The 23,832-nt window shown below is 42.7% G+C and overlaps 1 protein-coding gene across 2 annotated transcripts in view; it reads right to left on the bottom strand.

Moving 5' to 3' along the window:
- Window positions 1–23,832, bottom strand: part of Fras1 (Fraser extracellular matrix complex subunit 1) — a 403,016-nt gene that overhangs the window by 98,335 nt on the left and 280,849 nt on the right. For both annotated transcript variants that reach the window (XM_060380978.1, XM_060380977.1), the window contains exons 31-37: window positions 18,797–18,993; window positions 14,873–14,989; window positions 9,833–9,947; window positions 7,930–8,067; window positions 5,755–5,787; window positions 1,977–2,108; window positions 811–936 (exon numbers count right to left, since the gene is read on the bottom strand). In XM_060380978.1, coding sequence (XP_060236961.1) covers window positions 811–936; window positions 1,977–2,108; window positions 5,755–5,787; window positions 7,930–8,067; window positions 9,833–9,947; window positions 14,873–14,989; window positions 18,797–18,993 — 858 coding nt within the window. The remainder of the gene's footprint in view (window positions 1–810; window positions 937–1,976; window positions 2,109–5,754; window positions 5,788–7,929; window positions 8,068–9,832; window positions 9,948–14,872; window positions 14,990–18,796; window positions 18,994–23,832) is intronic.

The raw sequence follows: 23,832 nt of genomic DNA, 5'->3' as shown, positions 1-23,832 counted from the left end.
ATATGGAAAGTAAGATATGGCATTCCCGGGCAACTGCTTTAGAAGGAAGAATATTCACTTTGATGTACACGGGCTCACTATTTAAATAAAACACCTAGATTTCTATTGCTTGCTGTGTGCTTTTCTATCCTCCCCAAGAAGTCAACATGTATTTAAAATTATTTTTAGATTTATTTTGAATGTTTTGCCTGCACATATGGATGTGCACATGTGTGTCTGGTACCCGTGAATGTCAGGACAGGGCACTGGATCTTCTGGAACCGGAGTTCCAGACGTCTGTGAGCCACCTTGTGGGTGAAGGGAGCCAAACCTGGGTCCTCAGAAAGGGCAGCAAGTGCTCTTATCTGCTGAGCCAACTGTTTAGCCCCAAGATGTAATATTTATAACCCAAGAAAGCCCAGCAGATACCAATTTAGAAAACTGGCCACACAGCGACACTGTTAACACAGTTCAGGTAACATTTTAAACTAGGTCCTTTTTTTAATGGATGAAGAAACATCTCAGAGCTAAAATTACCAGTCTAGGACAAATATCGTAAAGATTCACATATGACATGAAGAGAACCTATTAACCTCCATGGAAAGCCTAATGCACCGGAAGCTCATCAGCCAATCTCACCTGCAGCTTCCGGGATTTTGGACCTTGGCTGGGGCAGGTGGGGGCGGGAGAGGAAGAAGTCTAAAGTGGAGGCTAAAAAATGTCTTTGCCCTTATCCCCCCACAGCGCATTTCACTTTTTTTTTTTTTTTTTTTTTTTTGAGTCACTTAAACAAAATCCCCCAAGCAGGCCAGGTACAGAGAACACAGCTACCTGCAGTCATGGGCCCTGACGACCCTGCTGTGTACTTGATGAGCGCGCCATGCCGGGGAGGCTCCTGAAGCTGAAAGAAGAGCTCTTCTGGCACCACCGCAGCATCTCTCGCTATCAACTGCAGGCCTGCAGGAAGGAGAAAGAGAGGCGGCTGCAGCGACAACTGTGAGCACTGCTTAGATTGAAGCCACAGGCCAGGCTGCAGCTACCCGTAATCACAATGCACGGCTTCATTACAAGTGCAAAATAAATGAAGGTAAATACTGCCCACCCAACAGCCATGAGTAGGTTTTTTCAAAAGTTCCCCCATGGGTAGGTATCCTTTTCTCCCATACCAAGCCCAGTGGCAGGCCTGTCCTGACCAGCGTCCTTCAGAGATATCCCAAGAGCTGGGCTTGCTTTTCGTCTTACTTCTCTTATTTTCCTACATCTGCTGAAGGAGCCAGGTCTCTGATGGCGGCTCTGGCCGTCACGAAAGCAATGGCTAGAATAAAAATGACTTTCCCTGTTGTCTATAACGCACATTTGTAATACTGATTACAAATAATTTTTGGTCAAATTACAGAAACTACATTATATATTTCAGGACAAAACCCACATGTAGAAAACACATATGGATCTACAGAGCACACCTAACAAAAATCACAGTGTGTGCTGTTTGCTAATAAAATGCCCTTGGTGAAAAAAATAAATAAATAAATAAACTGTAAAGAATAAACCTATTTAGAAATAAATGAAAGCATGCATGAGATGAGCAGCTGCAGTTCCTCCCAGCTCCTGAATGTCACTGTGTTCTGTCACCCGTGTTCCCCATTACTTTCTAAAAAGAAGCCAGGAGCAGTCACTGAAACCTGTTCTTCAATTCTCTTCCCAGCCCTGTTGCTCTACGTTGTAGCAAGGATGACAAATCAAACTCTTGGAGGCTGGGAAATAAATTCTACATAGCACTCCATCACAAGGCCGGCCTCTGAAGGGCCCATTTCCTCCTCTCTTGCTCTCTCCACTGCTTCGATTTGCATAAGAATGGACAGAAGGATGGATGTAGGTGGGAGTGTGCACACTTCTGGAAGAGGAGGTCACTGCATTTTGGCAAATTCATGAAGTTTCCAGGGGCTGCAATACAATCCATTTCCCAGAGCCACACTTCTTAGGCCCCCAGTTCTTACCTAAAGAGGTGTGGCCTCCAGGGCTAACCTCCAGCAGGGGAGCCCTGAGCTGAAATGCTGGCGGTTGCTGATCAGAGTGAAGTAAGTGAATGGTGAGGGCCATCTCCGGACTGGTGTGCTGTCCATCAGAAACTGTCAGGAGTAAAGACAAAGACACACACACACACACACACACACACACACACACAAGTACACATATAAATCAGTTTATTGCCTGGTCATCTCTAGCCTATTTCCACAAATACTTAACACTTGGTAAAGATGTTTAAAAATAGAAAAGAACAAAAATTATGACCAATTCTACCAAAACTTTCTCTATGAATAAGACATGAAAGTCCATTAAAGCAAAGTTATTGTAAGAAGGTATTTTCACAAGGTGATTTTGAGGAGTATTAGTGGGAAGTGATGTAAAATAAGCACTTGAAAAATAACCAAAGAGCCTCCTGCAAGATCTTACATAGCTCAGCCTGGCCTCCATCTCACTAGATAACCAGGTATGGCTGAACAGTTCTGTTGAAACTTCCTAGTTGCTATGGTTAAAAATATGTGTTCTCAGGGCCTGGAGAGATGGTTCAGATGTTTAAATCACTGGCTGCTCTCACAGAGGCCCTGAGTTCAATTCCTAGCATACACAGCTCACTACCATCTGTAATGGGATCTGATTCCCTCTTCTGGCTTGCATTAAGACAGAGCACTCATATATAATAAACATAAATAAATCTTTTAAAATATGTATTCTCAAGCGGTACCAGCAAACACTTTTATTTATGAAAAGGTTCCTTGAATCAATTCATTCTTCCAGTATTCTAGAAAAAAAAATTTTTTTTTTAGGAACTCCTTTTTAGGAGTGACTTTGTTTCATATTTTATGTTTTTAGAAGGACGGAAAACACTCTCTAAGTGTTTCACAGCATTTGTGTGCAAGTACGCAGATCCATTTTTAACCTGTCATTATGCACATGACCATAAATAGAAGACAACAGTGCCTTATACTTAATTTCCCTGGCTTAGTTATATCCAAGACAGTCTATATCATCTACAGGAAATAAAGGCAGAATTGTCTAACCTTTGACCCTTATTTCTGTTTTTTCCATAACTCAATACTCCCCTCCTTCCCTAACCCAGAAGTAATAGATACTTGAACATCAGTGTGCCATCTACTGTGGCTACAGAGAAAACAAGGGCACTGTTGACTATTTTAAATGACTTTTCACTTGCAGATTGTTTGGTTTCAGGGAACAGGTTTCTTTCACTTTCTTCTGGACTTGGCAGTAAGTCAGCAGGGATCTAACCCCCTTAAGCAATGTAAAACATGGCTCAGGAGCAATGGTTTTACTAGGGTTGTTTTTAGGTCTGTCTTGTCCTGGAGACAGATCTAAATGATTGAGAATTTACAAGACATGGTTCATTTTCTATCTTCATGTCTATCCTAGACAAGGCCCAAAGAGCTCCTTGGAAGGACAGAGGACAAAAATCTACATGAAAATGAAGGTTTTGTGGCTATGGTCATTTTAGCAAAGTGTCAAAATAATCGCCACTGTTGCTTTATGTATGTTTAATCTCCTCTTTGATCAAAGACAGAGACTGGGTGATTCTTAATTTTGAAGGTTTGCGGACAAACATGCACTTTCTGTTAATTTTAGGGGACTCAGGACTCTCTTGAGGTTTCTAGGGTCTACAGTAGAAATCTGTGTGTTTTTTTAAAAAAAGAAATAGTTGAGACACTGCAGTTATATTTACTGTTGCTTCCATTAATTTTACTTTTAAGCAGAAAAAGCTCAGGGAGACCTCAACATCTTTACATAGCGGAGGATCACAAAGGCCTGACACAGCAAGAGCTTTGGCTCCATCACACAACTGTCTACTATGACCAAACACATCCTTGCCTCTTAAGAGGCGGAAAGCTATCTATCAGTGAAAATTATATAATTAGAAATCATGTCAGATGTTGCAGCATTTTGAAAGCAAATGCAAAAATCGACAACACAAATATTAAGACTTGCACATCCTCTCCCTCTTAAGAAGGGTTTCTGCTTTCTCTGAGAAACAGTCACACTGCTTATTTGGGTTAAATGTTTCCTGTGGGCCCCATTTGCCTGACATGTGTTTTCTTGCTTAGAACTGCTCTGCAGAGGGCCTGTGCCTATCAGAAATACAGAAAGTCAGGAGAACAGACCATCTTTCTCTTAGTAGACGAACCACAAGGTGCTATTCACCCTCATTCGGGGGGTTAATGTCAGGGCTTGGGCTGGCTATCACCTGGGCTCATTATCTGTCCAGTTCAAAACTCTCTATCACAAAACTTCTTTCAAAGGGGAGGGCTGCCTTCCTACTAGATTCCAAAAGCATTTCTCTTAACACAGAAGCCCACCAGTCAACCCTCCCCACCCTCAAACCTCACAAAGGAATCTTGGGCTGAAAACAAGGTAGTTTAAAGTCAGCCCAAGGTCCATTCTTTTAGCCTTATGAAAGCTCAAGGATCATATAATCCCAGATCTTGAGAAAGTTAACTGCTGACCTTCCACCTACTCAAAGGGAGGCAGGCTACTTCCCTTGCTTTCTGTGGCCTGCCTACTTATGCCTCAGATTATCCCACAACGCAGCTCAGGACTTTCATTAAACACTGCTCTGTCCTTTACCAGGGGTAGACGTGAGCAGCAGAATCCTTAACTGAGAAATGTTGAAAAGAGCCTCCATCTTTAGAATGCTACAAGGTAACTCTTATGACAACATTTATGGGAAATTGACTTAAAAAAGAAAAAGAAGGCACTCATGGATACTGATTACATGAATCACCTGCAGGTCATTCAATAGAAATGAGCTGACCGTGGATTCATACAGCTGTGATGAAGCGCTGACACTTCCCCTCAGAGAGAAAACAAAATTCAGGGGATTTTGAGGAAGTCTTTTTTTTTTTTTTGGTCCCAACAAGATTTCTCGCCCCCATGAAATACATTTATGAAAAGATGTTTAAATCTAAACAAGATCCAAGGATGGTTGATTTCAACAAAATGGTTAATCCCAGTTAAAGAGCTGGTTTAAAGGTTAACCACCTTCATTCTAAACTGAGCAAGGACGCCCTTCCCTGCGCTGCCTCAGCTTGTATTGAAGCATGCAGCAAAACTAGAATGCAGAAACTTCTCCAAGCGTATTCAGTCCATGCTCTGGGTCCAAAGATTTATGGCCCCACAGGCAAGGCATTAATAGGTGGCACTATTCAAGATCTCTTGTAACCACTACACATCCTCTGCATGTAACAGGTGATGTTTACATACCAACCACTGCCCTGGAAGCTGGACATATATGATGATGGTGATGATGATGATGATGATGATGATGATAATGATTTCCATTATGGATGAAGAATTCAGGTACAGAGGTATTAGGAAACCTCCCAAAAGCAGACTGAACTCTGGGTTGTGGACCCTGACTTTAAGATCCCATTTTTTAAAACAATTTATTTTTATTTCATGTGCATTGCTATTTTGCCTGAATGTATGTCTGTGTGAGGGTGTCAGATCTCATGGAATTGGAGTTACAGACAGTTCTGAGCTGCCGTGTGGATGCTGGGAATTGAACCTAGGTCCTCTGGAAGAGCAGGCAGGGCTCTTAACCACTGAGCCATCTTTCCACACACACCCCCTCCAACTTTAAGCTCTTAACTGCTATTGTACTATTGTCTCTTTGCAGCAAATATTGACAAGCCCCACTAAGGCTTAAATAACATTAACATTTGGCATTCTTAGTAGAGATTTTCTTTCTGAGGTTAAAGTCTTTACCTGTGAAGTAAAATTTCACTGATTCTGGGAGACCTAAAAGAGAGGAAAATCAGTGTATTAAACATTTGGGGACCAGAGAGAGAAGAAGGCACTAAACATAGAGAGGACATTATGGAGGTACACAATGTTTAAATGTAAACTGTTGTGGTTTAAGGAGTGATCAGGAGGTCCTCTGCTCATGAAATGTTGGATTTAATGATGCCAGCATTAGTTTTAAGTATAAAAAGGACATTCATACTGTAATAATTTGGTGTCATAGCACTTAGGGTGATTTATAATGCATTCATTCAGATCCTATTTTATCAGTACATAAAGTCCTACAAACTGGTGAATGTGGGTGATGTATAATACTGACAGTGTTCAGCAAGGGGGGCTGGGGGAGCCAATTCCATTGTAGAAGTGAGTGACGTCTGAGACATTGATTTACACACTATAACTGGGAGAGATTTATCTGTGGCATTTATCCCACAGATTAGCAGGGCATGCTCCGCTCTCTCCAAAGAGGCTCATGGAGCTAAGACAAGTGTAGCAGACTTGGAAAATACTTTAACCACAGCTGACATGTTTTCTTTCCCTCGAATCCCAGGATAGCCCAAGTTTCCTGTAAAGTAGGTCTTGTAAAGTAGGGGCTAGAGAACCAGGACTACTTTCATGGGCTATTAGTTACCCAGTTACTAAATACCAAGGGTATCCTTCAGGGAAGAGGCCTCTTCCCACCCTCAGGGATTTTCAGTATAATTGTGGAGTTAATCATTTTCTGGACAATTGAACTTACAGTAAATAATGACAAATACCAGTTTGTGTTTACCATAACCAAAAAATTATTTAACCCATATTCAAATTACTAAGAAAAATCACCACCAGCTGCTTTGCTTGAATAAATTCACAACGTAAAAGTAATATCATCTATTTATAAAGTCATATAGTCCATACGCCTTACACATCATGAGATACGGGCACAAAGAGTTTTAGAATCACCCAAGCACAAAACTTGAGGGTGGTGAATCGCAGCTGCCGCTTGCTAGCTGTGCTGACTTCTGGGTCAAGGGGGAGGGGATGGTTGGTAGCTCTGAGGCTCTTCTGCAGTGGAAGGTACGCACTAGTTTTAACAAATTCACAACATTTTCATCAGTTTGCGTTTCTACTCAGTTCTTTTTGTTGTTGTTCAGGATTAGTCTTAACTTCTTCCCCCTCCCCCCAGCATAACGTTTTAATTAGTCGCTTGGGAATTTCTACTCAGTCTTTCAAAAGAAAACGTTTAAGGTTTTCCTCTGTCAAATCACAGATCTCATGTTGGAAGTTCGCCTGCATCCTCCACGCCTACATGAGCTCTTCCCTGGGGTACTGCACTCCACAGTGGACATGGCTTCCTAGTCTGGCCTCCTTGCCAAGTCCACTCGTGTCACTGTGGTGAAGGAGTCCTCAGGAAAACCACCCCTGCAGCTTCAAGCTTCCATTGGTCTCTTCATGTTACCCAGATCTGTATAAGCTGCTGTGGAACATAAAGTCCGGCCCATCTCTCTCGTCAGGCTCATCCCTGACTGCTCTGCTAGACATCCCTGACTTCTCCATATCACAGAAACACCACAGCCTCTTTTGCAACCCCCAGAATGTCACGTTAGCTTTTTCCCAAGGCCTCATGGGTAGCACATTGTCTTCCTCCAGGAATGTTCTCCCTACGTCCCACATGTATCTTTAGCTGTGCTAGCCCCTACCCATCCCACTTTGCCACGGCCACCTCTTAAATCCCCGGTCTACGTCAGTCCTGTGTTTAATTTAATTTTACACTGAACCTTTCTCCTTTTCCCAGAGTCCTTACCTCACTCTGCAACTAAGTATTTATTATTGTGCATATTTGCCTAATAGTTTCTACACTTAGCCCCTAATCAGTCCTGAGTCAATGGCTCTTTTTGCTTTCTACTGTATCCTCCACCCTTCAACCAGTAATTGACACACTGGAGCCAGTAACAGTAGGCTAAAAGTATGTCCATGCATGTGAATTCATGGCAAAAATAAGAGACAGATCTGAGCTCAAGTCACATACACGCTGAGAAGCCCCAAGTTATCTTGGGTAAGTGTCAGCAAACTGAACACCGGTTTGGGGGAAGAGATGGAGAGCCAGCCATGAGGACTGAGAGAGACTTGGGTGCCTTGAGGCAGAGAAGAAAGCATTACCAGCAAATGAGAAGGCCGTGATCTCCTGGAGGTGGGGAGCTGCAGCGGGAGGGCGATACATGATCTGGCCCTGGTTAACATCTTCCTGAGTGAAATACTGGATGGGAGAGCGAGGCTGGTCTCTGTGCTCAATGATACCTGGGAAGGAAGAGACTGACATAAGCAAAGACAGCAGCTTCTCGTTGACAGGATGGCCAGGCCTTGCTCCCTTGCTCATGAGTGGGTGTCTTTATCCTGAGTTGTCCTTGCACTGATGCTGTCAAATTACTCAAGCAATGGACAGATCTGGAGCCAGGAGATGGTTCAGCCAGTGACGTGCTTGATATGTGAGCTTGAGGACCCAATCTCGAATACCCAGCACCCATGACTGACCATTACAGCACATACCTGTAATCCTAGTTACAGGAGAGAGAGAAGTAGGAAGAATCCCTGGAGCTTGCGGGCCAGCCAGCCTAGGTAACGCCCAGGTGTCCACCAATAAGGACACCTTATTGAGGAAGGCAGCTGATGTCTACCTCTGACCTCCATGGGCGCCTGTGCATGCAGACCTGCACAGCTCTGAGCACACATACATAAATATGTGCACACACAGATAGATAGATAGATAGATAGATAGATAGATAGATAGATAGATGATAGATAGATAGATAGATAGATAGATAGATAGATGAAAGAGAAAGAGCAAGAGAGAGAAAGAACAAGAAGAAAGAGAAAGAGAGGGAAATAGTCTTCACTGTGATTCAGGAGACATAAACTATGCATGGTGAGGTGCAAATCATTGCCACTAGCTAATTCAGTGCACATGATTTTCCATAAGTGAACAACATACTACTGTCGCTATGAAACTTCCAAATGAGTTTCAATACAAAGGTCAAGAGCTCCCTAAGACGTAGGCCCACAATGATCTGATGAGGTGCCAAACAAATGCCAACCTGGACTTCCTTTGAATTTCAGACACTCCTCCGTTTCTGTGATGACCCTAGCAACCAGAGCACAGCTCCTGATATCCTACGACAGACCTGGGCTTACAGTTACCACTCCGTTTGTGATCAGTGCTTTCATGGCTGCCGTTTAGAAACTTTGCAGGCTTGGAACTATGCTGTGCTCATCCCTCCTGTCTAATGAGGGTCTCGGGGTTGAACTAACTCACCTTCTGAGGTAGGCAGCATAGACCAGCTTCAAAACTCACACCATGGGAGAACCTTTAGCTCCAACATAATGCCTTTTCATTTCCTTAGCTTTTATCCGAGGGCAATGGGGTTTCATCATTACACTCTTTTTCTTCCTGGGGATGTGGTAATGTAAAAGGCTTCCTGCTTGAGGGGAGAGAGAGCTGCCACGATGGGAGCTGGTTTTCCTACGGCCTCGAGTGGGTACAGGCCTATTAGTTAAGCCCAGCATTAAGAGAATGAGAGGCTGGAGACTGAGGACAGGTGCCACCCGGCCTCCAACTGGTGTGACATGTTTTCATGTTTTCCCGTGGGAGGACTGAGTTATCCAACGGGAGAAGGCATTGCGCATGTGCGGCCCATCCCCCTTTGGACTTTGACAGAAACTTTAGTCAAAAGCACTTGTTTATTTTGATCTGTTTGCCTGTCCAAACCTCTTCAGGGCCTTTCCAGACAATGTGTGTGTGTGTGTCTAGTTCTGTAGGTGGGCAGGAGAGGGACACTATGTCTCTGGTAGAACTCTGTCAGAGCCCATGGCAATATACAACCCATTCCTCTTTTTTTTTTTTTTTAAACCAGAGGACATAGGCATAGAGCATGAATATCAGATCCTCCTTAAACCCTCCACAAATCTCACTGTGTGAAGAAAAAGGCAGAAGCCCACAGTTTTTAGGGCTGGTGCAGAATTACAAAGCCAGAGCATCACTCAAAAACAACTTCGCTGAGCATCTTACCTTGATTTGGGTGCAGAGGTAAGGTGATATTGTATATAATCTTTCCACTGGGACTCCCTGACTTCACAAAAGATAAGGAATGAGGCTGAATGACAGTTAGGCCATCTTCTCGAGCCTGGAAAAAATGGAGAAAGTAAGAAGTAGGAAAAAACAAACAAACAAAACAACAACAACAAAAACCCAGAAGCATGATGGAATCAAGAGCCAAAGGCAAAGCTAAATCATATTAAGGAAAGAAAACCAAGTTTGCTCTGGGCTTTTAAATTAGTATCATTTGGCCAGGCCGTCCCCAAAGTTCAAATGAAAGATCTGGTCTCTCACACACTATGAATGTGGCCAGCTCAGAAACTTTTCAGGTAATCCAGGCCTGAGTGGGTTTCCTCACACTCTGCCTCTGTCCTCTTCCACAGCCCTCAAGTACATGTCAGAGCACACTGTTGGTGTCCCAATATGATGACAGCTTCCCCAGATGGAACCTACAGTAGAACACTTTGGGAAATAAGGTACAGTGGCTGGCCATTCCACTCTCCAGAGCCGGCTCACGGTCTCTGCTCTTCTAAGAGTGACTCCAGCATGCCAGCGGGAGGGCAAGGCTGAGAGGTTCAAGTCTTAGCCCCACGGGGTCCTTCGGAGAACTCCTGTGCCCTAAGCCTTACTAATGGGAACTCTTTGGCATTCTGGCTTCAAAGAGTTAAAGATGAGCCCAGCTGCAGTACCAAGAGTGACCACTTACATTCAGAAGCATTTGCTTATTAAAACACATGAGAATTGTCTCTGTTATCTTCCCTTCTACTGTACCATTCAGGAGCTGAGGAGCACCATTCTCTTCTTCCTTTCAGTGAATAAGGGGAGCAATATTAACTGGACAATGTGCCTGCAGCTTCTGCCATCCATCTGCCCGCTCATATCCACACTCTCAAAAGCCCACAAGGCGAGGGTCAGGCTCTCACCTCCTATGTGACAGTAAGCTGAGGACAGCTGCCATGAAACCACAGTGTGTCAAGAAGTGAAGGGAACACTGGTGTGAGCCCGGGGCCTACGCTTGGGTCACAAGTGCTGTGTGAAAACAGAACAAAGTAGCCTGCCCACTGTGTGTTCCCCCTGACTGACCCTGACGGTGGGGCAGAGTCTGACTTGCTCGCGTGTCTTTCGAGCCCTGCTCCGTTCAGAAGGAATTTCCCCATTTAGAAGAGGATTAAGTGGGGGTTTACTCTTGCTCGTGGGAGGGTGTGGCATTTTTATTTTTAACCATAAAAAGCTGAGGGCTGCAGTTTGCCCTGTAATTGTCCCAAAGGCATAGCTGTCCCGGGGAGAGGCAGCATCTGCAGGTTAGGACAATCCCCTACAGTAAAGAGTCACATTTCAGGCCCTTGCACAGGTCTGGAATGTAATGAGCAAGAAAATTAGAATTTCCAGTGGCAGCTGGTCTCCCACACCCTGCTATGCTAACATAAAACAAGTAAGGACAACAAATTAAAAATATATATGCCGTAAAAGATGTTTACAGACCATCCATGTGGGTACAGACACATGGACAAAAGTACAGCTGCAGCACCCTGTTCAGTATGGTTTGCCCCCTTCCAATGTCAAAACCGCCATAATCAAATATTCTCGAAGTGCCATGGACTACTTCTGAAAATTCATATGCTTCTAAACAATAAAGTGATAAGAAGATAATTGTCATAGACTAGGACTCCTGAAAAGGGGAACAGGTTCTGGCCAAGATAACCTATTTTGGAACCTAAAGATCCCATGTCTTTACTAATAAGAATGGATATTATGTCGAAAATTGGAGGACTTAATTTTCTAAAGCAGTATTGAGGCTGTGATATATCAAAGAAGTCAATTTTAATTATTTGGGCTAGTTAGTATTCATCAATTAAACATACTAAGAAGTGGGAGATTAAGCTTTGTGGAAATAATTACAGAAGACATTTTTGTTACAACATCTGGGCAAAGATGAAGAATGATAGTTTTCATCACACTCACATCGCCTCTGACTGCATCTCGAATCCAAACCCTTCTCCCCATCATGCCCCCACTCTGCTCAGAGCCAGCCTCTCCCTGGCACCCACCATGGCTTCACACTGCTTTCCCCTTGCCTACCGGCTGCTTCAGCCAGGGTGCCAGCAGGACATGGAATCTCGCTCCTCACCACCTTGGCTTTCCACAGCATGCACTATGGAAGGCAGGTTTTCACAGTGATCTTGGCTCTACTATATGCTCCCGGTGCCTTTTGTAAACTCATCTCAGACTGAGGCCGCCATGCCTGCTCACGTCCTTGACCTCAGTGAAAGGCACAGTTGTAGTGTTAGAACCAGGGTCTTCCTGGATTCTAACTGGCTGTATCTCTAAATCTCTCAGTCTCCAGTTGCTTGTAACCTTTTTAATTATCCTAACCATTTCTAAGTGTAGAGAATTGCTAACTATTTAATTCATGTTGTTCTACAAAAGAGCCCTAGAACCCTGCCATCTTAAAAAACCTAAACTCTATTTCCACTGGGCAGCTTTTCCTTTTTCCCTTCCTCTCCTCCCCGCACTGCTCTGCTTTCCTTTCCTAAGAATCTGACTACTCGACATTGCTGTGCAAAGGGAGCCATATCTTATTGGTTTATTTCACTTTGAATGTTTTGGAGGTTAATCCACGATGTACCTTATGACAGGATTACTTTCTATTACATGGGTGTATCATCTTGTACTGTGTGAGTGCGTGCACGTGCTCAGACACACACACACACACACACACACACACACACACACGTCACATCACATTTTGCTAATCTGCTTAGGATGGACACTTGGGTAACTCGCAGCTCTTGGCTACTGTGAAATGCAGATCCTTGGTTCTACAACCAGACTCACTGAATTAGAATACTTGGAGTGAGTTCTAATGTATCTCAATGACTCTTCAGGTGACTCCATTACATACTTAAGTCTGAGACCTGAAGAACCCAGATCTAGAAATAATTGCACTCAGCAGCTCAGCTCTTCTCCTAGAAGAAGGCCTGGGACACTGCCATGCTTCACTGCGCCAGGCTCCCTCCTACTTGCTCCCGAATGGTTGCTCCGCTGTGGTGACTATCACAGCATGATTCCTCTGCTTATTTATTTGCCTGACTCCACCTGGATGCAAAGACCCTTGAACTAGAAACTGTGTTTTAAGGTCACTGAGTCTCCAGTGACTTCATCAGCACTTGTCATAAGCACTCAGAAGAAACAATGACTAAATACGTGCAGGGGTGAGAGGCAGGCTCCTTTCAAACACATCAATGGAATATTTGTATGGAACATATAAAAATATTTCATCTGTATTTACCACATGTCTTCACAGTTTACCAACTATGTGCAAAGCTCAAGTGTTTAGATGAGTTCCAGTCACCGAACGGGGCTGTATTTCTGTCACATATAACAAGTGTGCACCACAGGAATAGCCCTAATTAATGCCAAAAGGAACATCAACTCTGTATGTTTTAAGTCCTATAAGCTAAATCACATTTTATAGTAAACTGACTTTTGAGAGATCCAAGGTTCAAGCAGACCCAGACCTAATCTGCAAATGTGCAGCCAGAGACTAAAGCTGAAGCAAGATGAAGTCCCTTTAGAAAAAAATGGCAAAGCAAATGGTGCCACGGCCATGGCTCCTGGCCCATTTTCCCCCTTCTCAACTCAAAATAACAGTGCTTCGCATTTGGCAAGAAATGTGCATGCACATTTTTCTTTACCGTTTAGAGAAAATTCTGATCCAAGTTCTACCAGTCAGAATGATGAATTATAGACTTTATAATGCTGCTGAATTATGATTTCCTTAAATTATAGTTTACGCTGGAAATGCCGATACCAGCTATTCATTAAAAACTTTCTGCTTCCCCCCTTTATGTCTCTGTCACACCCTAGCCCCATAATTTCTGAAACGATCACTGATCTCTTTGTTGTGGCTCGAGGCTGATATCCTACCCGGAGTGTAATTACGTGGGTGCTAACTAACACAGGGACCCATAATAATTAATTTACAGGGGTTTGCATACTCATGGCTCTGTCTGGAAGAGCAGCCTGGCATTCCACTTACCCTAGACACAGGGTAACAGTATATTCTGTACTTTCTACTTGTCTGAACTAGCTTTATAGAACAGTCTGGGTGACACCTTTATGCATATCTAACCTTTGCCACCGCAATATACTGTTGACATCTGCAATATTTATGCTCAAGAATTATGCAATCAAGCCATTAGAATACTGCAAAGAAAATCTTTCAATGTTTTCGGAAAGTTTATGATTTTGCTCTTGGGTTCTATTTTAAAGCTATTCTCAGTTGCATGCATCCCATGTGCCATGGGTAGATATGACCACTCTTCACATGGGATGTATTCATGGCCACAGAACACACAGCCTTCTGGGATTGGCTGCCATGGATCTCCACATCCCCACTACATTTTTCTCACTTCTCCAGGGGATTAAACTATTTGCTCTTTCTCTGCAATCGTCAGCTTTCTTACTTCTTACATGTGCTCTGAAAGCCCTTGGCCATCTCTCCTCTACTCTACCCAGCTTCCTTGTCCCAGTACTCACTTGGGTAATTGATGCTCACCTTCCTGACTCTGTATAGATAACACCTGCTCTGCTAAGCTCTTGCCTAGAAAGTCAGCTTCTTGTAGGCTTTAATATCCAACGAACAGCTTCTCCAGCTAGGTGGTGCTGTAACTAACCTAGAGGGGTATTACTAACACATGAAGTTTCTTTCAAGTACCCAGGGAGAGACATTGCAGCTTTACGGAATGCTGTAGAGAGGCAGGAGGCAATGGAGGGAGATAGCCAAGATAATTCCACATGATCTTTTTTTTCTTGGGTTGGAAGCGGGGTAGACTAAGTCCCCTCTTTAAGCTAGGGAGAAGTATTTTCCCAGGGCTGTTCTCACTGGCTCTAGGGTCTGGGTTTTGAACCAAGCATTTACTACATCCGACACCAGGGCGCTGGCTTACTTTACTTCTGCAGGAATGGGTACTTTGTTTTAGAGGGAAGCATTAACCTTCCCATTCAACTCACGGTCATATGGAGAGATGTCCCCAGGGAGAGTGTAGGTGCCTCAGGTGCCTGAGGTAGGATTGCAATGTTGAACATGTGGCTTTCCAGGTGGGCCTGGGCCTCGGTGGCACTAGACACCTGAAAAACAAAACCATGGTGAGTCTTTCATCTTCTACTGGCCAGAACTTGTTCACGCTCTACCTCCCCACCAAGCCATCTGCCTTTGAATTCTGTGTGCACAAAATCACAACTCTTATTCTGTTCTTTACGTTTTCTTTCAGAGCATTTACTGATTATAAAAAAGAGCTACATAACCATATTAAGCATTTCGTAAAATCCGTGAGAGAAAGAAATAAAGAAAACACAGAATTCCACCAACTAGTGATTATTAACATACTGAATCATTTCAGATTAATCTTTTTCTACGATATCTTTAAATTCACATGCATTTGAAAGTCTCTCTATTTAACCCAGTGTGCTGATGTTTTGTTATAGTAGCAAACATTCTTGAAAGTGGGTAACATTTATGGCTATAGAATTTGTTTACTGCGCATCTGTAACCTGGTTTTTCACTCCATTCCTTTCATCTTTACCCACCAACACTGGTACAATGAATCACACACCTCAACCTTATCACTGCACATTAGTAACATTTACAGTTAGGGCAGTGCTCACAAAATCAACGTTTCTTTTCTTCAAAATGTTGAAAAAAAAATGTGCTGAGGACAGTAGTGCATGCCTGTAATACCAGCACCGGGGGAGCTGATGTGGGACAATGGTGAGCTGAAGCTCAACCAGAGCTAACTGTGAGTCTCTGGAAGAAACAGATCCCCATTTTCTTCCTCAGTTTCTCTAGCTCTCTCTCTCTCAGGGCTACTGAACGGGTCCCTCAAGTCCCCCTTGTGTGCATCGTTTCCTCAGGCTTGTCACAAAAACTTCAGAGCCTGGTGTGGCTGCAGGTAGTTGTATGAGTCCTTTGTGACAGAAGGCAGGGTACACTGCATCCAACATGAAAACCATCTTCCCAGCCTTCATCAGATGCCTTCAGTGAACTTTTAGGTTCCTCGGGTGTCTCCAAGGAGATCATTGACCAGAGGTACATACTCGACTGGTCATGTACTGTGGGCTCAGCTCTTATCAGCTGTTTCCAAATGTGGCCTTCCATTTCTCCACAAAGGCATACTATTATTCCACTTTGTCAGAGGAAATTGAAAATTAAAAAAAGATAGACCGGTGTCTCAAAGTCAGAACAATAAATGGACCAGTTGGATTTATAATCTTGCCAGTGGACAAAATGACCTTGGTAGACTTAAGAAATTAGGAGTTGGGAGAGGTGTTTCCTTCTATCATTAAGGCAAACCAACAAACAAACAAACCCAACCAACCAACCAATCAACCAACCAAACAATAACAACAACAAAAAACACCCCAGCACTGGTCAAATTGTGAAACATGTATATTAACAGAGCAAATGAATCATACAAGCTTCCCAGTAAAGACACTGATAGTGAAATACCACGCTGTTTTTTTCTGACCATATCCTCTGAGACCATCTCAACAGAATCTGAATATACAGTTGTTGTTGTTTTTTTTTTTTTTTCCTTACACCAAAAATGACTGTGGATGCGCACACCTCAGTAGCCGGTCTCTATTTAAAAATGCCACTCGCCTTCCATAAATCCTGTCATACATGCAAAGCAACAGATGGGCCGCATTGATGGCTCATGACAGCAAGTCAGCATTAAAATGGAATTAAATCTATGCAGCTCATTATATCACATTTCCTGCTTTAAAGGGGAAGAAAGGAAGGGGGAAAACATTATGACAGCATCCCTTTGGTTTAAAATCTTCCAAGGACACTCGGATGATAAATGGGGAAAGTTACTAACCATTTACTTTAGCACAGGGATAAAGTGTCTGTGAATTTCCAATCAAAATATGAGGTATGCCTACAAAGTAGTGACACTTTAAAAAAACAGACAGCAGCATCTTCATGTCCAAGAGAGCATCAGAGTTGCTTTATACTCAGAGTAAAGATGCTGTCCCTTTTGCAAGTCAACCCACCCCACCTCTGAATGCTTCCACAGGGAGTTCCCAAATCATTTCTTTAAAAAGCCCAGCTAATACCTCATAATTGATCTTCTCCTTAGCCAGGAATAGTTACTACTCTTTGATCTACCATGCCACAGGGTGGATGATATTGGGCTAATTTGGTATAGTATAAACTTGTGTCCCCCAAATGACACTCTGTCATTCTTCAGGCTATTCTTAAAGAATATCACAAACACTTTGAAAGCTATTTTAAGTAGGATTTCTATCATGTTTTATGTAAAAAGTGTGAAGACCCTACAGGGACCCACTTTCTAAGTAATAATGTTCCTTCGTATGTCCTAAATCTCGTGAGCGAGTGAATAAGTTTGTTTGGTTTGAGACTGGATATTTCATGCTGGCCTCAAACTTGCTATGTATTTGAGAACTTTGAATTCCTTACCTTTGCTCTTAAGATGTGCTGGAAGGGTAGGTGTGTGCCACCATATCTGCCTTAGGGAGTCTTTTCCCCCTTTCCGTAAATCAGTACCTTCTAGCTTATTTTTCACTATTTTGTTTCACTCAGTAACCAAATTGCAAAGCAATTTAATGTCATTTTAAGCAGGTGCTTAGAATCCCCCTCCAGGGAAGGACCCCACAGTGACCACACACTGTCTCGACCCCTGTGAAGGGGGAGACAGGTCTGTGGGTTCCAGTTTGCTGAGGTGACTTCTTTTGATTGAGGTCTTTGCCTCAATACTGACCCATTCTCTGAGGACTGCTGCCTTCCCAGGTGCTGAAATTGAGAAGTTAGCTGGAGCAAAGGGCACAGAGCATTTGCTTGTTTTCAGACCTTCGATGTGCTGAGAATAACCTCATTTTAATAGTTTCCATATTTCTATCAATCCACTCTTGGGAAAAATCACCTGATTTATGCAATATAAATTAGTCAGGCAACAGAAACACACATGCCAGGCATTAGAAGTGGAATGCACTCTTACACAAAAGAAAAGCCTGTGACTTGAAAGGGACACGTATTGGCTGATCTCCATGAACAAATACATTTCCTGAAGTCTTATAAAATTCTGTCTTCTGCTTAAACAGTTCCTCTCTCACAGTCCCTTCTATCTTAGTGTTTCTGTTCAAGTTTTATTTCTAAATCCTTCTTGCTATAGGTTTCTCTAATGTTATTCTCTTCAAAGAATCTGCTTTTGTACTCATTTGTCACTCCTAGTGTTTAAAAATTAACCAGTTTCTTCTTTTTGCTTTCCTTGTCTTTTCCTTGTGGTTTGCTAGGCTCCTGAGTCAAATATTTGGTCCACTTAGTTTTCTGTTCTTCTACTCAATAATAAATATTACCATCAATTTTCTTTTCTGTTCTTTTTCTCTCTGTAGCTCTGTAGCTCTGGCTGTCCTGGGCACGCTTTGTAGACCAGTCTGGCCCTGAACTCACAAAGATCCACCTGCCTCTGCCTCCCAAGTGCGCCACCACATCCAGCCATTTTTCTTTTGAATACATTTTTTTATACCTCATGTTGGTCTTCAAAAATTATTTTCCCCTCCATAGTTCTTAATTAAAGTTCACCACTTTGATTTCCTTTAAGAACATTTAAACCATTCCAAATGGTTTAACAATCTTGTTTACTTTTTGTTATATGACTTTGTTAACATTTAAAATCATCAATCTGAACCTGCTAGTCTCTCCTATTTTTTTAGCTTCTGCTTGCAGTTCTCCTTATGGTATTGTCTGTCAACAGTTTTTAATAAAAGATAAGAACGTATTAGGTTTTTTTACCCAAATAAACACATTTACAAAACTCTTAATGTTATTAATTATGCTTCCCTCCCCTGGACAGGCAACTGAAGAAAATGGCCCACACAGCCTGTGAACAAGGGCTATGAGGATGGAGAGGGCACCTGGAAATGGAAGGAGTCACTCTGAGCCGAGGCTCCTGTGTGTCTGTACCACACTATGCCTTCGTCGATGTCCTGCTGGGTGAAGGTGCTGGTGGGGGTTGCCATTCTTCCATCAGGCAGGTGCTGCCCTTCCTCGGCAGGACTGGCAGGGCTGGCAGGACTGTCTGCAGGCAGGTTCATCAGGAGGACCACCTCCCCTAGGGAAGCACAGGCCATACCATTAGATCCCTGGGAAAGGGAAACTGGAGATCTCCTTCCTTTTCATAGCTCCTTCTTTACAAACTGAAGAAGAGGTGTGTCTTTATGTAAAGTGAAAGTAAGGACACTAACAAAACTCAATAAATATCACTGAAGTCCCCTTTAGACACAGAGTTCCCAGTCTCCAATAGCCACTTAAGGGCAATTCAAGCATAAAGTTGCTGACTAGTATCTATTAAAATTACATAATGAGACTTAAATGTAGCGGCTGCTGTAAATAGACACATACCGGGCACTGGATGGATTCATTTCCTTATGGAACTTTCTAGGTAATTAAAAACGTAGTCTAAACAACAGCTTTAGGTTGTAAACACCACAGAAAGAGAAGCCACAGAAAGAGAAGCCCTGAGAGGATTCTGTCCAGTGGAGACAATATTAGTTGACACTGGGACACATATAGAAGAGCTGTCACTGGTCTGACTGTTCAGACCCAGCTCTGCCCCTCTCACAAGCTTACTCACGCTCCCAAGGCTACGCTGCTCACATGTAAAATAAAAACAACAAAGACCGAACATCGCTAACCTAAAAGCCCACGATCCAAAAGAGACTCAAGACCCCAACCTTTTTGAGTGCCAACATGACAACATATAGGAAAATCCCACACAGGATAGATCTCTCATGACAGGCTATACTCAAATGCTGGCAGTGTTAATAATAATGTAGAAACTCGCTTTCAGGCTATGTTATACATAAAATACACTTAAAGTATAATTGAGTATGTGCTTAGATTTGAGTCTCATCTTTAAGATACCTCATCACTTATTTGCAAATACTCAAAACATTTTTAAAACTCCATATGTAAAATAATTCTGGCCTCAGGCATGTTTTCTAAGGGATGTGCTCAACCTTTCAGACTCTATAGGCGCTTAGAGAGAAGGCTAGTTACGGCCACTGTGGCTTCTGTGCGCCTATGTGAATATGTCACCGTACCTCTTACAGAGAAATGTCTTTAGTCTCAGAGAGGCTCCGAGACCTGCCAGGGGCCATCAGATAAGCAGGGATTTGAATGGAAAGTTCATATTCTTGGCCATGAAGCTCTGTTTCCAATCCTTACCATTTTCTGTACATGTGTCAGTGTTAGAGAACTCAGCATTTCCTGCCCCTTCATTTGATACATTTTACTTGAACTGAAGCAAGGAAATCTAAATCCAAACACCGCCCACCTGTCTTTAAGGCTTGTCCCTCACCTGAAGTGACTAGCACCTTCAGGTGGTATCACAGACACAGAAGCCCTCTAGAAACAATTGAAATTTCACAAGAATATGACTACAAGTGGAGAGAGACCACACGGAGAAGTGGATAAACTTCTGAAAGCAGGCTGTGTTCTGTACCTAATAATGAACGTCAAACAAGCTACTCTGACATTTTATAGTAAGAGGGACAACCGTGTGTGTGTGTGTGTGTGTGTGTGTGTGTGTGTGTATTTAAAGTGTTGTGTCGGCGGTTGCCCAGTCTTAATACACTAAGCATATTAGATAACTGACAGCACATTTCTATTTCCAAAACTGGTAGCATTATGCTCATTACTCCAGAGAAATCTGCCTTCTAACTCCAAGTACTGATATGCACTAAATTCGAGTTAAAGCTGAGCAAGGCACACTGGGTGATGGTGAAATACTGAAACAGGAGAAAAACATCACCACTCTTCTCCACAGAGCCGTGGGGAATAGACTAGACTTACTCCAGTTCTCCTGTCTTACTTGTCATCTGCTTCTAAGTGAACAATTCTACCATGAATCTCTCCCAGTGAAAATTCCCATCATAAGATGCTGTGCACAGACATGGCTTCCCAGCATCAGGTCTGCTCATGTATCAGCACAGTTGTGAAATACTCTGAAAGGAAATGGCCACAATGAAAATGAGAAGAGTGGGACAGAAAATACCCTACGCTTGGTTTCTTAGCTTGCCTGCTTCACAACGTAAAAGCCCAATTTCTCTGACAACACCTAATGGAATAGATACATTGTCAATGAAAACATCACTTCTGTATAACACAGGTTCACGAGTATTATAGGATACTGGCTAGCAGCAACAATTTCAAATTAATAGTCTTTGAGTACCTATTAGGTACCATCTACTAGAGTCTATTAGGTCCTTAGGAAGAGAGGACCCACAGAACACCCAGATGCAGGCTCCACTGCTAATGCTGAAGATGAGGAGCCACTGGAAAAGCTTCTACTTGTGAGTGGTGTCCATGGATTTGGAACACGGAACTGTTGACTGGAATACAGATGGTCAGTAAGGCTTGAAAATACTGTTAAGGAGGCCAGAGTTTATTCTATTCGAGGTGGCCATGTCGGTTAACATTTATATAGACAGTCTGACCAATCAGGATGTTAGTGCAAAAGTGAGCATTGGTTTGAAGACCTGAACTAAGGCAGCAGAGGCATGATTTGCGAAGAAACAAGCAGACACAGGAGACACAAGCAACGCAAGCTGCCAGTTCACAGATGTGGAGACAAGAGAGGAGGGAGAGAAAAGACCAGTGTGGCTGCCACTGATGGCCAGAGCACAGGATAGGCCTGGTGCACTGACTATGGGGAGTTTGTCACTGGGCACGTTGAATATGGGTGCCTTGGGAGAAATTACCTGAGAAGACAAGGGGAAACCACGAGGGCTTGGTGACATACTCATGAAGAGGGGAGAGCTGCTATTTTATGTAATTCCTTACCATTGCTTTCTCTCTGATACTACCAAAAAAAGGGAAGACATAGTTCCTATGCAAAATTCTAGGATGAAAACCGTAGTCACCTCTGCCTGGGATTTATTGTGTATTTAAGGTCATGTTTAAGGAAGAATTTTGAAGAGAAAAATTCATTGAGACCATTTTTATTAATACTTTTTTATGTTATGATAAATGATTTAGAGCTACAGTGATTTAGAGTGAGATTAGCTCTCAAATGATGCCCAAGGTATTTCAACAAACAACTTCCAACCTTATAATGGCACTAAGAATAGATGTGTCAATCAACTGATTGAGATATATTTGCAAGTAATGGTGAGTCTGGAAATGGTTGAATTAAGTATTTTTGGTTTTTTGAGTTCTTGTCTCACTCTAATCTAAGTTAGCCTGGATCTTAAACTAGTAGCAATCCTCCTGTTTCAGCTTCGAAAGCCCTGGAAATGCAGGTTATAATCATCATGGCTGGCTAAATTTAGGTCCTTTATACTTAGAGCATAAAAGTAATTTATGCTCCCTTGACCAATGTCATTTCTTCACAAAAAGCTTACAGCCACATGGAAGATTCTAGAAGAGTGGTTTTCAACCTTCCTAATGCTCTGTCACCTTAACCCAGCTCCTCGTGTTGTGCTGATCCCCAACTATAACACTCTTCTTTTCATTGCTACTTCGTAACTATAATTTTGCTACGGTCATGAATCATGATGTAAATACTTTGAAGGTTGCCAAAGGGGTCATGACCCACAGGTTGAGAACCTCTGTTCTAAAGTGATGCGGGAACTCATTACAATCAGAAGCCATGAGGTGAGGGCCATCAGTGCATCTCACTGGGACAGAGAAATGTGAGTAGATTTGTGTTCTATGGGTGTCTAGCTCCCACCACCTTTTTTACTCCTGAATGGCTCTCCAGGGTAACATATTTTGATTATTATTAGTCGGGGGAAATGGACACACAGAGATTAAGTTCATGAGAAGTTAATTAAAAGTTATGATAGAAAAGGGTCCCAATAAAGCATTTATTAAGCTGAAATGGCAAACTTTCATCTGCCTAAAAACCATTTAATTCAGCGTTGTTCTGTTTAATATTTAATGAAATACTGGGGTTATTTCTATGGGATCTGGGAGCTTAATTTCTGTCCTTTAATAATCGAGACAAAGTTGGGGAATTTAATACATCACAAGAGTCAGAGGCTTTATAGATGAAAAGGACTTATGATATGAGAATTCACCTTGCTCGCTCTCAGCAGTGCAAGTACCCTGACAACAGGACACTTACTAATTACGGAGAGGAGAAAAATAACTGTAGTGGAGAAATTTGGCAGCTATCACCTTAACCAAGTGATTGAAGTTATTGCAACCACAATAAAACCGTGATACCTTACGTCTGCCGTACAATACATCAAGAGCAGAAAAATCAAACCCTAACCCCAAAATAAGAAATGGTCCCAAAGCAAGCAAGAGTCCACAAATAGCTGAACAGTTCTCTTCAAAAATATTAGCCAAGGGCTGAGGATGTGGCTTGCTGCACAAGCATGAAGATCTAAGTTTGAATCCCAGCACCCACTGTTAACATTCCAGCCATGATCTTGTGCATGCCTGTAACCTCAGTGCTGTGCGGATGGAGACAGGAAGATGTATGAGGCTTGCTTGCTGCTAGCCTAGCCCCAAACTGTGAGTGCCAGGTTCAAGAAGATCGAGTGATGGGCGTGGACACATGCTGCCCTTGCCCCACCTCTGTGCAAATGCAAAGATTGCTTCTGCTGCTGGAAGGGGGAGACATTATTTGGGAGCAGTTGTGAGCAATACTTCAGTGTAAGTCTTACAGAACTGTATTTCCAGGTGATGTCAACAGGAAATAGCTTAGGTATTTACATGCGTTATCTCTTTTGGAACAGTAACAATGGTGACTATTAATATTTCTGTGATGTTTCTTTTTAACCCTTACTAAGAGCCTGGGTGGATAACACAGCTCAGTGGGTGAAGCAGCTGGCTACTGAGTATGATCATCTGGCAACTTGAGCTTGACCCTGGGGCTCACATGGCAGAGAGAGAAAAATAACTTCCATAAGTTGTCCTCTGACAGAATGGTAGACAGACA

This window comes from Meriones unguiculatus, chromosome 3 (genome assembly GCF_030254825.1).
Source record: "Meriones unguiculatus strain TT.TT164.6M chromosome 3, Bangor_MerUng_6.1, whole genome shotgun sequence".
NCBI lineage: Eukaryota > Metazoa > Chordata > Mammalia > Rodentia > Muridae > Meriones > Meriones unguiculatus.
This window is presented reverse-complemented; position numbering and strand designations above follow the sequence as displayed.